General features: G+C 40.5%; 1 protein-coding gene across 3 annotated transcripts in view; it reads right to left on the bottom strand.

The window, feature by feature from the left end:
- The window catches only part of MALT1 (MALT1 paracaspase), a 72,355-nt gene that overhangs the window by 30,768 nt on the left and 26,691 nt on the right, over nt 1-14,896 (bottom strand). For 2 of the 3 annotated variants that reach the window (XM_039543206.1, XM_039543203.1), the window contains exons 5-9: nt 8,848-9,026; nt 7,593-7,689; nt 6,782-6,814; nt 4,348-4,374; nt 1,615-1,647 (exon numbers count right to left, since the gene is read on the bottom strand). In XM_039543206.1, the coding sequence (XP_039399140.1) occupies nt 1,615-1,647; nt 4,348-4,374; nt 6,782-6,814; nt 7,593-7,689; nt 8,848-9,026 (369 nt within the window). The remainder of the gene's footprint in view (nt 1-1,614; nt 1,648-4,347; nt 4,375-6,781; nt 6,815-7,592; nt 7,690-8,847; nt 9,027-14,896) is intronic. The other variant, XM_039543204.1, reaches the window with a different exon arrangement.

The raw sequence follows: 14,896 nt of genomic DNA, 5'->3' as shown, positions 1-14,896 counted from the left end.
GAGGTAACATGGCCTTTTTGGGCGGGGGGAGAAGCGGGGCGATCAGAGATTTCCATCCCAAATGCAACAAACCTACACACAAAAGAGAGTACTGAATAAGGCCAAATGGTATGGTTATATTTCACAAGAAGCAAGACAGATTTTACAAGAAGATGGAAGTTCAGATGTGCTAACAGAGTGGTTTTAAGTTAATGAAAGACATGTCCCAATTAGATAGGCCCCTTGTAACGTGTAGAGACCCCCTTTCACCTTCTCTGTCCCCATCACTTATCTCTACTTACAAGATTAAAATCACACACTAAAGTTAGAAAACATATTATACCTTTAGTAGGGTTGCCAGGCATCTGTTTGCCAGTGCAGCGGGGGTCCCGGGCTAAGGAAGGCTACATGCCTGCCCTAGCTCCGCACAGCTCCCAAAACAGGCTGCCAGGTCCTTATGGCCCCTGTGGGCTCCCCAGACTGCCCCTTCCCCAGTGCTGGCTCTGCAGCTCCCATTGGCCAGGAACCGCGACCAATGGGAGCTACAAGGGCAGTGCCTGCGGGCGCGAGGGCAGCACGCGGCGCCTCCCTGGCCACCCATGCACCTAGGGGCTGCAGGGACCTAGAGCCCACACCCCCAGTCCAGAGCCCATACCCCCTGCGGCACTCTAACCCCCTGCCCCAACCCCACTCCCTCTCCCACACCCCAAACCCCTCATCCCTGGGCCCACCCCAGAGCCCGCACCCCCAGCCAGAGCCCTCACCCCCCTCTCACACTCCAACCCCCTACCCCAGCCCGGTGAAAGCTAGTGAGGGTCGGGGAGAGTGAGCAACAGAGGGAGGAGGGATGGAGTGAGCAGGGGTGAAGCCTCGGAGAAGGGGCAAGGGCTGGGTAGGGATGTTGGGTATTGTGCAATTAGAAAGTTGGCAACCCTAACCTTTAATAAACTATGGCAAAACTCATCTAATAAGTGTACTGAAACACTTACTGTGACACTCAAACACTATGTGTGTGCAGAAGGCATTTGTTGCAGCCAAGGTGTTCATGTACTGACTGAGGAACACCTATTACTACTGTGCTGTTTATTTTTATTTAATTTAAAAAAAAAAACACCTTGTTCCACCTTAATCTGAAGGCATAGGTGATCATGCAACACAGAGGCAGGCGTGATGGAATACAAGAGAGATTCATACAGTAAGCTATTTGGTGCTCAAACAGATTTATAACTCAGGTGTCCCATGCTAAGAAAAAAATAGTGGAAGAGAAAAGTTTTCACTTATCAGACAAAACTACAACCACCTTTTGTGTGAAACAATTCTAATTCTACCATCTTAGATTGTCAAACCATTCAAATACTGCACCAACATACATGTTGAGACCACAGACATAAGGAGTTAGAAATTATGAGAACTGAAAGGCAATTCTATACCAATTAATTTTAAATACTTAAAGTTTGCTAACCAAAGCACCAATAAGCTACAGAGATTTTTATGCCTCTCAATATAGCTTTTAAGTATACTGCAGACCTATTGCCCTAGCAATGGTAGAAAAAGGCCACAATAACTGATTTAGATTCAGACGCACATTTCTTGTTCAAGATATACATTATTTATCATGAATATGAAACTACTCACCAGAAGGCCTGTCAGCTGATTGCTCTTGAAGGTCTATTTAAAAGAGAGGAAAAACCATGGATTATCAGTAGTTTCAAATGTAGTTGGGTACATTAGAGAAACAAGTGGTGCATTTGTTTAAGACAGCTCCCTATTTCAGCTAGTTCTTTTCTATAGCTTGGTGTGGTCTTTATTTCCTTTCTAACTTTGCAGCACAAGTTTTCATTCTTAATGCCTAGCAATATGAGTTATTTGCTGTTATCCTAATTTCTCACCCTACAGCACATTTGCTCTAGTAGGATATATATGGTGTGTGTGGGGGCGGGGGGGTTATTCCCTGAACCTGAGATGGCAAGGAAATGTGGATTTTGATCTTACAAACTATGTTAGTATTTTCAATAAAATCTGAAATACTGTACAGTGTATCCTCTCTGATCAGATGTATTGCAGGGAATCAAACAGAACATGAGTTGGGCTATGTTCTATATTCAGCAAGGTTGAGAATTTGCTTTGCTAGAAATACTTTAATTTTTATTTCACCACTCGCAGTGGTATGGAAGAGCTAACAACGACATTCAGTGCTGAACAACAGGTGGGTGAAATGCCTACCCCTTTTGTTAACATGCATATATCATGACAACCCTGTCAATAGATTCTCTTGGAATATAAATTAACTCTTGGCAAAAGTAAACATGTCTTCTGTGTCCAGCACAGGAATTACATGGCCTTTATGATGTGACATTTTGGGGAACCCAGTGTCTGGGATAATCCCTAATGGAGTAATAGTTGAATCTCCAACACAAACAACAAAATGTGTATCAAATTAGATTAGTTGATCTCCAATCTGATTGACACTATATCATCACAACCATTTATATGTTTGGCAGCCAGACACTAACTCAATAAAACTTCATTCTAGCAGTAGATAATCTGCTAAAAACAGCATCACGTTGAAACATCTCAAGTACAAAGATCACATACAGAAAGCAAAAAAGATTTTTTAAGACTAAGTGACTTGCTGTAGTTTTGCATCTATATAACCCAGCAAATCAGTTTATCTTCAAATTATACTAATTTATTTTAGTGCCCTCGACATGACAGTTAATATTTTCAATAGATATATGTGTAACGCTGGCAAATCAGGTGCCAGTTTATGCCAAGGTCCCCTTCCCCACTTGGATACTAACAAACATATAGCGGGAATCAGTCTAGTTCACCTGTATGTTAGTATTGATGAAATAGGTATTATAGTTATAAAAATATGACTAATGTTTAGGCTTTATTGAATTCTTGTAAATTGCTGCATGTATTAATCTTACAATATGGGATACAGATGATGATATAAGTAAGATATTTGAGCATTTGCATTGTAAGCCTCTGTAACTGTGTAAGTCATCGGACAGGAGAGAAACATTAACTAGTGTGAAAAACTAGTCTCCAATAGGACGTTATCTCCCACCTGACAAAGAAGGTCCATCAACACCATACGAACTATTATGGAACATCAGAGGACAAAAGACTGTTGATTGCTCTGCTACCCTTCTCCCACCCGCCCCCATTCCCCATGAAAAGAAGAGGTGCAAGTGAATTCCTTTCACCAGCTAAGTTTGCAACTCCAATCAGAAGGGGGTGGGGGAGAATAAAAAAAAAGCCCTAATGAGGAGAACCTCTCTCTTTGCTGCTTGGACTCAGGGGTGCAAGATTTCTAGGCATAAGCAAGGCATCCCCAGCTGCTTAGTCTGGGTTAGCCCTAAGGGACACAATTATCTTGCTTATTATAGAAGCTTCTGTTACCTTTTGAAACTTAAGATAGGAACTCATTTGGATATCTATGTTTACCTGCTTTAAACTTGTAAATAACGCTTATTTCCTTTTCCCAGTTAGTAAATCTTTAGATAGTTCATTACAGGATTGGCTACAAGTGTTGTCTTTGGTGTGAGATCTAAAGTGCAACTGACCTGGATAAGTGACTTGTCCTTTGGGACTGGGAGTAACCTAAATACTATTGTGATACTTGATGTAAGAGACCATCTATCACAAAGGCAAGCTTACCTGGGTGGAAAGATGGATCAGAGTCCCCAAGAGAAAGTGGTTCTCAAAGCCAGTCCGCTGCTTGTTCAGGAAAAGCCCCTGGCGGGCTGGGCTGGTTTACCTGTCGCATCCTCAGGTTTGGCCGATCGTGGATCCCACTGGCCACAGTTCGCTGCTCCAGGCCCATGGGGGCTGCGGGAAGGGCAGCCAGCACATCCTTTGGCTGGCACCGCTTCCCACAGCCCCCATTGGCCTGGAGCGGCAAACTGCGGCCAGTGAGAGCCGCATTGGACAAACCTGCAGCCATGGCAGGTAAACAAACCAGCCCAGATCACCAGGGGTTTCCCTGAACAAGCGGCAGACTGGCTTTGAGAACCACTGCTCAAGAGGGCTGTCTGTGACTCCATGTTAAGGCTGTTTTCATGCTTGAGGAGTTTACACCTGATACTTAAATTTTGACAATTTAATTATAGATTAATTATAGAACTCACAACCAATTTGGGGTTTGTGCCCTGCTTCTTATCAGTCTGCTCAGAGGCTGGCACTCATGCTCTTGAGTGACTGCCAGACAGCTTGACAGTGTGACTGAATCAAACCCCCAGATCTAATACACCTGGACTATGCAAATGAAACTTAAATTTTGCAGCTCTGATCTATTCAGTTTTTAATGTACATTTCAAATCTGAAATTAAAGCTGTTTATTTCAAAGCATGTGCTACTTACCAGGCTTTCCAAGACTACTAAACTCTTCTGTAGAGAAATACATAAAAATAATGAAATTGCAATTTTGACAAACAAGAAAGAAAATAAACATTGGTCATAAAAGGGATCAACTATTGTATTCTGTACTTAACAGAAGCTGAAGGCTAGAAAAGCAAACTCTAAAACCTGGACAAATTATTTAAAAAAAGTTGTATTTTTATAGTTTAGTAAATTTATCCCTTCGGAAGCTTCCACCACACCACACACACAAAACAAAAAAATACAAGTTGATTTACATCCAAATACGAAATATGATTAGTTACAGTACTCAGATTTCATTATAGTGTCTATATCAGGGAATAGACACAACAGAAATGCTAATGGGAAAAATATATAGAATATACTTCACTCAATTAGTCCACAGACATTCAAGCAGCTTTAATGACAAGTGAGAAAACAAACGGAATCACACATATGAAGATATTTGTTTTTATGAGCATTCTAAAATAGCAACATACTAAACAAGAATGTATTTATTTAAAAAAGAAATTAAAGACATTTCTGGGATGATTTTCAGAAATATCAAACAAACATTCACAGGACTCTCTGATTTTTCATTTCAGGGATTTTAATAGGAGCTAAGGGAAAAATTTATTTCAAGTGCCAGGAAACAAAGAAATCTTCTAGACAGTCGGGCGAAACTCACACCAAAGCAGAGGGCCCACACAAGACCAATCTGACATTGAAGGTATTTGGTGTAAAGGGCTCAATACTGCAAGGTACTTAGCACCTACATGTTCCATTTACTTTTGGCACTTGGCCCCTCACAGAGGCTGAATTAGTTCATTGGGCCTCATCCAAGCTCTGTATACTGGTGAAAAAATGCTTTCTAAATAGTTTAACATTGCGCTCTTCCATTTCTTCTAATGTATCTGTTAATATTAGGGCTGTCAAACGATTAAAAAAAATAGTCACAATTGCAGTTTTAATCGCAGTTAAACAATAATAGTATACTAATTTAAATTCAGCATGGAAGTATGTCCTCTGGAATGGCGGTCAAAGCATGAAGGGGCATACAAATGTTTCACATATCTTGCATGTAAATACCTTGCAACACCAGCTACAAAAGTGCCATGAGAATGCCTGTTCTCACTTTCAGGTGACACTGTAAATAAGAATTTATCTCCTGTAAACGTAAACAAAACTTGTTTGTTTTAGTGATTGGCTGAACAAGAAGTAGGACCGAGTGGACTTGTAGGCTCTAAAATTTTACTTTGTTTTGTTTTAGAGTGCAGTTACGTAAAAAAAAAAAATTCTACATTTGTAAGTTGCACATTCACAAAAAAGAGATTGCACTACAGTATTTGTAGGAGGTGAATTTAAAAATACTATTTCTTTTGTTTTTTTAACAGTGCAAATACTTGTAATCAAAAATAAATATAGTGAACACTGTACACTCTGTATTCTGTGTTGTAATTGAAATCAATATACTTGAAAATGTAGAAAACATCCAAAAATATTTATAATACATTTAACTTGGTATTCTGTTATTGTTTAACAGTATGATTAAAACTGATTAATTATGACTTTTTTTAATCTAGTTAATTTGTTGTACAGTAATCGCTTGAGGTAACTGCGATTAACTGATAGCCTTAGTTACTACATATACATATTTTAAAAATTATGCTATGCCTGGTTCGATTGGAAAAAGTTAAATAAAATCTCCCTAAAATCTCTAAGTAAATTTCCTTTTGTACAGAAGCATTCCATACATAATGTATAGTTTAAATAGTCAAGGCAGGAGATGGACATTATGGGCTTGATCCTTGGCTCTCGGTACATCCCCTCTGTACCATGGAGCAATGCAAAGAGGAAGTAAAGCTGCCCTAATAGAACAGCTGGGAGAAACCCTTTGTGTAGGCATAAAGCTGGTGTAGAACTGGCAGAACCATCCCAATGCCACCGCCAACACAGAGGACACACTCCATCAGTCTCTGCTTGCACAGGCCATTGCCAGACAACATAAGTTATGGGAGCACTGCCACTGCTCTAACTTACACTAGGTCTGAATCAGCAGACACTGGTGCCTAGGGAGCTGCGCTTTTCCCAAGGATGTTACCCCTTTGCCTAGCTGAAGACACCCCAGCACCCTCATGTTTCATAAGAATCTGGTAAATTTTTCAAGCTTTGCACATGGCAACAGTGCAAACCAAAATATTTTTGATGCACAGATAAAGAAAGTAGCTCATAATTTTGTTTAAAATGATAGTACCAGATGCAAAGGAGAAATGGGAAGCACATGCATAAGTATCAAATTATGTTGCAAATCAATATGCTACAGCACATTAAAGCCTTCAACTTCGCACACTATTGTAGTGATAGATCCAGCAATCTCCATAATTCCCAGCATCCAGGATTATTTTTAAAGCCACCCACAACCAAAGATTTACTTTACCTTCAGTGCATTCCACTGCCATAGCTTTTCTTCCTTGTATTTTAAGAGAAAAATCTAGATATAATTCATGCTCTCAATTAGTATTAACCGCCAGAAGATGACAGTGGTTACTGCCAAACTGTATTGCTAAATATGGATAAATATTCATATTTTAAACAGCTCCATCTGTCGGTATTAGCATTGAAAAAATTTGGTTGCCAAAGTTTAGGTGTATACAATATTAGAGTGAAAATACAAAAGGAAAAGTTATGTCTAAATTCATATTTACAATTCCAGTGCCTATGAAGACCAGTATATAAATTATTAGAATATATTTTTTCCCCTCTCTAGGTTCCTTTTGCAGGTGTACACATACACACACACACCAAACTAGATTACACATTAATTTGACTTCACTATGGGTAATTTCACCTGGTGCTATTTGCGCTTATGAAGGAAGTAAGCAACTGTAACTCAGTCACCACCAAAATTCTGTAGGTGAAATCTCAATAGTCAATCCAGGTCATTCTCTTGTCAAAGCACTGGCCCTATCTTTTGTCCACAAACTACATGAATTGAATGACTTTTCACTATATACTAGCATGTTCAGAAACTTGATAAATTGCACAGAGATACTAGCAGAGGATCTCTAAGCATTTTAAAAATGTTAAGTTTCTAAAAATCCCTGTGTGCTGTGCAAACTGGAGTTACAGAAAGGTTAAGTGACTTGTCCATGATCATGCACTGGGAGCTCTGAATAGGAATTCTAATGCCAAGTCATCAGGTTTTATTTGCCAGCTTTTATTATGTGTCAAATTAACAGAACCATTACCTATCATGACTTCAATCTTCTTGCTTTCTTGATTGTCTTGATCATTAAACACACGACACCAGTAGGTCCCCTGATGTTCCATGTCCACATAAGACACCTATATAAACATCAGAACCACACATCTTAAAATATATAAAATGCATTTTCAGTTAAACCAATAAAAAGGAAAAAAAGAGTCATAAAAATTAAGACTAAACATCCTTCACAAGATTTCAAATACAAAGGCCATGATCCTGCAGCATAGGAATCTGTCTGCGTAACTGCACTCAAAAAGAAAACAATGTAAAACTTCAGAGCCTACAAGTCCACTCAGTCCTACATCTTGTTCAGCCAATTGCTACAAAAGTGCCATGCAAATACCTGTTCTCACTTTCTGGTGACATTGTAAATAAGAAGAGGGTAGCATTATCTCCTGTAAACGCAAACAAACTTGTTTGTCTGAGCGACTGACTGAACAAGAAGTGGGACTAAGTGGACTTGCAGGCTCTAAAATGTTGCATTGTTTTCTTTTTGAATGCAGTTATTTTTTGTACATAATTCTACATTTGTAAGTTCAACTTTCATGATAAAGAGAGTGCACTACAGTACTTGTATTAGGTGAATTGAAAAATACTATCTCTTGTTTTTTTAACAGTGCAAATACTTGGAGTAAAAAACAAATGTAAAGTGAGCACTGTACACTTTGTATTTTGTGTTGTAAATGAAATCAATATATTTGAAAACATATAAAACATCCACAAATATTTAAATAAATGGCATTCTATTATTGTTTAATCGCTTGACAACCCTACTACAAATCTATCTTGCTGATTTGAGATGAATTAAGCATGGGATACTACAGCTCAGATGAGTTTAGAAAAATATTTGCCATATACAACATTCTCAGGTATGGCGTAGAGAAAAGGTGCTGCAAACATTTAGTCCAAAATATAATCAATAAATGCATCCTACATCTCTTTAGCCTCCTGTTAAATTAACACCACTCTAGCCTGGGATACAAAAGTATCTTCCATTGCCTCCAACCAATTAATACCACCAGAGACATGGCTCCCCTAATTAAACTTATTTTAGAATGCTGCACTCCAAAGGGACTCAAAACCACTATGGAAATACTAGCCAATGGGACACCAGAAAACAAAGTGTTCTTTATGCGATCTCACAGCTAAATGATTCTTATAATTTAGTCTCTGAGGCAAATAACTAAGATAAAAGTGGTTAAATTAGTTTCAGAACTCAGCACTCCTCAATAACTTACCGTATATACCTTTCTGTTCCCATTTGTCAACGGAAATCCATTTCTGAACCACTGGTAATGAGGAACTGGGTTTCCAACAGCACCACACTCTAGAACCAATGTGTCCCCAACCATCAGGTTTTGTGATTGGGGCTGAATGCAGACATGTATCTTGTTTTCAGGCAAACCAACCAAGCTTCCTTAAATTTAAAAAACAAGAAAAGAAAAGAAAAAAACACATACAAAAAGAATTAACTGAGAAGCAATACAAGGCTTTTTTACTGCTCTGTCTTAAATAGGGGGGAGTCAGAGACAAAAAGATAGAGAATGATTAGTTTGCCTTTTACTTACTTCAATTTCAGCATAGAAGGAGGTGCCTCTCCTAGTCTCTAGACCGTGACAAACTATTATTATTAATAATATTTATTACATTAGTGCCTAAGAACCTTAAAAATACAGTAAAAACAAACCATTAGCCTTTCTCCATACAAATCAGATCAGCAACAACAAGACTTGCCCCAGCTCAGCTCCCACATCATCCTAAACACCTACAATAAAAATACTGCCAACCCCCCCCACCACCCCGAACCTCAGCCTGTTCCAGACTTCTGATCTAACAGAAGGGCTTTGCAGCATGCCCTAAACAATAGCAAATACAGACTACACCTCTACCCCAGTATAACACTGTCCTCGAGAGCCAAAAATAATCTTCATGCGTTATAGGTGAAACCGCGTTATATCGAACTTGCTTTGATCCATCAGAGTGCGCACCCCTCCCACCTCACCCCCCCCCCCAGAGCGCTGCTTTACCGCGTTATATCTGAATTCATGTTATATTGGGTCACGTTATATTGGGGTAGAGGTGTATTAAAAAAAAATGAATTCTGCCCAGCCTGCATAGATACAAATAGAAAGCAATACACTGCATCACATTGACAACAAAACATTAACATTCTCTTCTCCTCTTCCCCCCACCCCCAAAATTAAAGCCACAATGAAGTTTTATTTAACAGACATGTGTGTCTAAAGCAAGAAGCCGGGGGATGGGGGAGAGATGGCTAGCTTTTAGTGCAGTGGTCCCCAACCTTTTTCGTCTGGACGAGCCACGGAGGACCATGGCGAAATGCCACCGACAAACAACGACGTCCATAGGCGTCACTGCTGACAAGCAGTGTCATCCAGAGGCATTGCCGCTGAAAATCGGCAGCATTTCAGCAGCAACACCATGGATTACGCTGCTTCTCAGCAGCATTTCAGCAGATGCTCGTCCGCCGGCCGGTACGCGGGCGCACTTAGACGCCCCAGCGGGTGCCATGGCGCCCACAGGCACCGCATTGGGGACCCGTTTTAGTGTCTTTAGTGTTTTCCAGACATTGTAAGATATAATGAGGCAACAAACTGAGCCTATGGGGCTGGGAAGAAGTCTAAGCACTGTGATGCTGGATCCAATAGGACCTTTATTCAGCTTTCTTTATATAATACCATGTGCTTGTGCTTATATAGTGACTTTACTCAGTATAGAAGTGGCCCTTATAATTGCCAGCTGGCATTTTCAAAGGTTAATGGGAGTTAGAGATGTAAAACGTTAACCAGTTAACCAATTAACTGATAAGCATCAGTCCTTTCGATAAAGCATTCTGGTTAACATTTAAACTCTGGCTGCGGGACTCCCCTGTCCCCCAGCCCCCTGTATGCCGGTTGCTGCCGCCCCTCCTCCATGCGCCACGGATCCTGGCAGCTGCCGGCCCCATGCCTGGGGCTCTGTACGGGGCGGCAGCTGGGACACTGGGCACACAGGGCAGCAGCCAGGACTCCAAGCACGGGCCCAGCAGTGACTGGAGTCTCTGGGTGCTGGGGCGGCAACCAGGAACCCCGGCGTGTGGGGAGGCAGCGGAACCTAATGTTTAAACGGTACAATTTTAATACTTTAAACATTTACTTTTTTAAAACATTATTTACATCCCTAATGGGAGTTGGGCACCTGATTTCCTTAGGCCTTTTTGAAAATCTCCACTCGCAACTTTACCTAAGAAATGTTTTCCCCCCCATCCCCCTAACCCTGCTCCACCAGAGGCTAGAAAGGACAAACCTTGCACCATTTCTGTATCTTAAGCTAAGCAACTAAGGTGACATCCATTGGGCTCTGATTAAATTTAAATAAGAAATAATGAAGCCAAAGAAAGAGGCAGCAACTCTCAGTGGCCCTGGGTTGGCATGTTTGCTGCACTGCTACTTCTTTTATATGTTGAGCACCCAGGAAGGAGGCTTTGAACCCCTCCATTTATAACGGATGCTAACCCTTACTAATTCTTTGACTAGTTAGAGAAGCAGTTTGACTTGGATTTTGTGAGACAGTGGATAGACGATAATTTCTGCAGCTGCAGAATTGCAGCAAATGAACTCCGGTTATGACTCTAGAACTTGAAGCATGTGTGGTACAACTGTTTTGCCTCACATCATCCACAGACAGGGAGACAGTTTTAAATCTGTACTAAGCCAAAGAACTTGGAAACATACAGATGTCTATTAGGCCACGAGGAAAGTGGACTGAACTGAAGAATTTGTGGATCTAAAGGTGGAGGAGGCCTGGAATTACTTCAAGTCAAAGTTGCAGAAACTATCAGAAGTCTGCATACGAAGAAAGGCTGAAAAAATCATAGGCAGGAGGTGTAGACCAAGCTGGATGAGCAAGCATCTTAGAGAGGTGATTAAGAAAAAGCAGAAAGCCTACAAGGAATGGAAGATGGGAGGGATCAGCAAGGAAAGCTACCTTATTGAGGTCAGAATATGTAGGGATAAAGTGAGAGAGGCCAAAAGTCATGTACAGTTGGACCTTGCAAAGGGAATTAAAACCAACAGTAAAAGGTTTTATAGCCATATAAATAAGAAGAAAACAAAGAACGAAGAAGTGGGACCGCTAAACACTGAGGATGGAGTGGAGGTTAAGGATATCTAGGCATGGCCCAATAGCTAAACAAATACTTTGCCTCCGTCTTTAATGAGGCGATAATAGCAGGGTGATAATGGTAGGGTGATAAATGGGAATGAGGATATGGAGGTAGATATAACCACATCTGAGGTAGAAGCCAAACTCAAACAGCTTAATGGGACTAAATCAAGGGGCCCAGATAATCTTCATCCAACAATATTAAAGGAACTGGCACATGAAATTGCAAGCCCATTAGCAAGAATTTTTAATGAATCTGTAAACTCAAGGGTTGTACCATATGAGTGGAGAATTGCTAACAGTTCCAATTTTTTAGAAAGGTTAAAAAAGTGATCTGAGTAACTACAAGCCTGTTAGTTTGACATCTGTAGTATGCAAGGTCTTGGAAAAAAATTTGAAAGAGAAAGTAGTTAAGGACATTGAGGTCAATGGTAATTGGGACAAAATACAGTATGGTTTTACAAAAGGTAGATCGTGCCAAACCACCTGATCACCTTCTCTGAGAAGATAACAGAGATTTTAGACAAAGGAAACGCAGTGGATCTAATTTACCTCGATTTCAGTGAGGCATTTGATACGGTTCCACATGAGGAATTATTAGCTAAATTGGAAAAGTTAGGGTTTAATATGAAAATTGAAAGGTGGATAAGGAACTAGTTAAAGGGGAGACTACAACAGGTCATACTGAAAGGTGAACTGTCAGGCTGGAGGGAGGTTACTAGTGGATTTCCCCAAGGATCGGTTTTGGGATATTTAATGTTTTTATTACTGACCTTGGCACAAAAAGTGGGAATGTGCTAATAAAGTTTGCGGCTGAAACAAAGCTGGGAGGTATTGCCAATACAGAGGAGGACCGGGATATCATACAGGAAGATCTGGATGACCTTGTAAACTGGAGTAAAAGTAATAGGATGAAATTTAATAGTAAAAAGTGCAAGGTCATGCATTTAGGGATTAATAACAAGAATTTTGGTTATAAGCTGGGGACACATCAGTTGCAAGTAACAGAGGAGGAGAAGGACCTCGAAGTATTGGTTGATCACAGGATGACTATGAGTTGCCAATGTGATATGGCTGTGAAAAAAAGTTAATGTGGTCTTGGGCTGCATCAGGCAAGGTATTTCCAGTAGAGATAAGGAGGTGTTAGTCCCATTATACAAAGCACTGGCGAGACCTCATCTGTAATATTGTGTGCAGTTCTGGTCTCCATGTTAAGAAGAATGAATTAAAACTGGAACAGGTATAGAGAAGGGCTACTAGGATGATCCGAGGAATGGAAAACCTGTCTTATGAAAGGAGACTCAAAGAGCTCGGTTTGTTTAGCCTACCCAAAAGAAGGTTGAAGGGAGATGTGATTGCCCTCTATAAATACATCAGAGGGATAAATATTAGGGAGGGAGAGGAATTATTTAAGCTCAGTACCAATGTGGACATGAGAACAAATGGATATAAACTGGTCATCAGGAAGTTTACACTTGAAATTAGAAGAAGGTTTCTAACCATCAGAGGAGTGAAGTTCTGGAACAGTGTGCCAAGGGGAGCAGTGGAGGCAAAAGACATATCTGGCTTCAAGACTAAGCTTGATAAGTTTATGGAGGGGATGGTATGATGGGATAGCCTAATTTTGGCAATTAATCGATCTTTGACTATTAGCGGTAAATATGCCCAGTGGCTTGTGATGGGATGGGATCTGAGTTACTACAGAGAATTCTTTCCTGGGTGTCTGGCTGGTGAGTCTTGCCCACATGTTCAGGGTTTAGCTGATTCCTTCCCAACCCCAAATATGGCAATTTCCCCCCAGGGCAGATTGGCAGAGGCCCTGGGGTTTTTTTTGCCTTCCTCTGCAGCATGGGGCACGGGTCACTTGCTGAAGGATTCTCTGCACCTTGAAATCTTTAAACTATGATTTGAGGACTTCAGTGGCTCAGATATAGGTTAGGGGTTTGTTTCAGGAGTGAGTGGGTGAGATTCTGTGGCCTGCGTTATGGAGGAGGTCGGAGTAGATGATCATAATGGTCCCTTCTGACCTTAAAGTCTATGATTCTATGACAGAATTCTGCAATCAAAGTGTCTGAAGCAACAAACCACTGCAAGCTGATATAAAGTAATAAACTGTCAGTATGACTTCCTCACGTAGGTGTGTGTTTCTGCAGTTTAATAACACAAGCAATAGTCTTAGCAAGTGTCTGCATAGGTTTTTAAGTTGACCAGTGTTGAAAGCTGGATGTTAGGCCTGCCAGCCTTTACAGTAGCTCATTTCCTTCCCCAGCAGCGAGCTTTGTATGGGGAAATCACATTCTATTACTTTTTATGCAGAAATCAGTTGTCCTCCACAGCCATTGTGAAAATTGGTTGAAGCTTCCAGTTAGTCTTTAACTCTCTTATCTCTGGCTCAAGCATATGTGTGTTGTAGGATCCCTGAAATACACCGTGCTGTACATGCTGTGTTGCTCAGACATTGTAGAATGGGACAAAGGGAGACCAAAGGGAGTCAATGCATACAATACATATTGTTATGAGCCCTTAATCCACAAGTGATTGACAGATTAGATGCCAACATGTGTGTGCATATTCTGGACCTTTAATCTAAACACATTGACATGAGTGACCACAACAGCTGAGCCAAACGCTTCATGATATATTCTCTCTGGGGAAGTCTTTAAAAACTCCACAACAATAGCAAGTTCAATGTTACCAGACATCCCATGCATATTTGAATTCCTCTCAGTGAAGTTGCTTCTGTATGTACAGTAGAGATATATTTAATCTTGATATTTTAGCAGTTTCTATCTTAATACATTTGTGAACAGAGTTTTGTTTAAGAAGAAACTTTATCAAGGAGTTAGAACAAAGAGGTGAGTGGCATTTATGAAGCACTTCTAGTACTATAGAACAGCCCATTAATTCTCTTGTTGTTAATAGATTCACTGTCAAACTTGACTATTTGAATTAAAGAAATATTGACATACTAAACTTGGTGACATTATTGCAGTTTCACTGAAACCCCCTAAAATTTTCACTTCCAGCCATCTGCAGCAAAGTAAACTGGTGGTGAGAGGAATTTAGTTCATGCATGCACATCCCTGCGGGCAGGTCATGGGGGCTGCAATGCAACTCTCCACA

The sequence above is a fragment of the Mauremys reevesii genome, linkage group 6, assembly GCF_016161935.1.
Source record: "Mauremys reevesii isolate NIE-2019 linkage group 6, ASM1616193v1, whole genome shotgun sequence".
Lineage (NCBI taxonomy): Eukaryota > Metazoa > Chordata > Testudines > Geoemydidae > Mauremys > Mauremys reevesii.
Note: the sequence above shows the minus strand (reverse complement) of the source record. Positions and strands in the feature narration are given on the sequence as shown.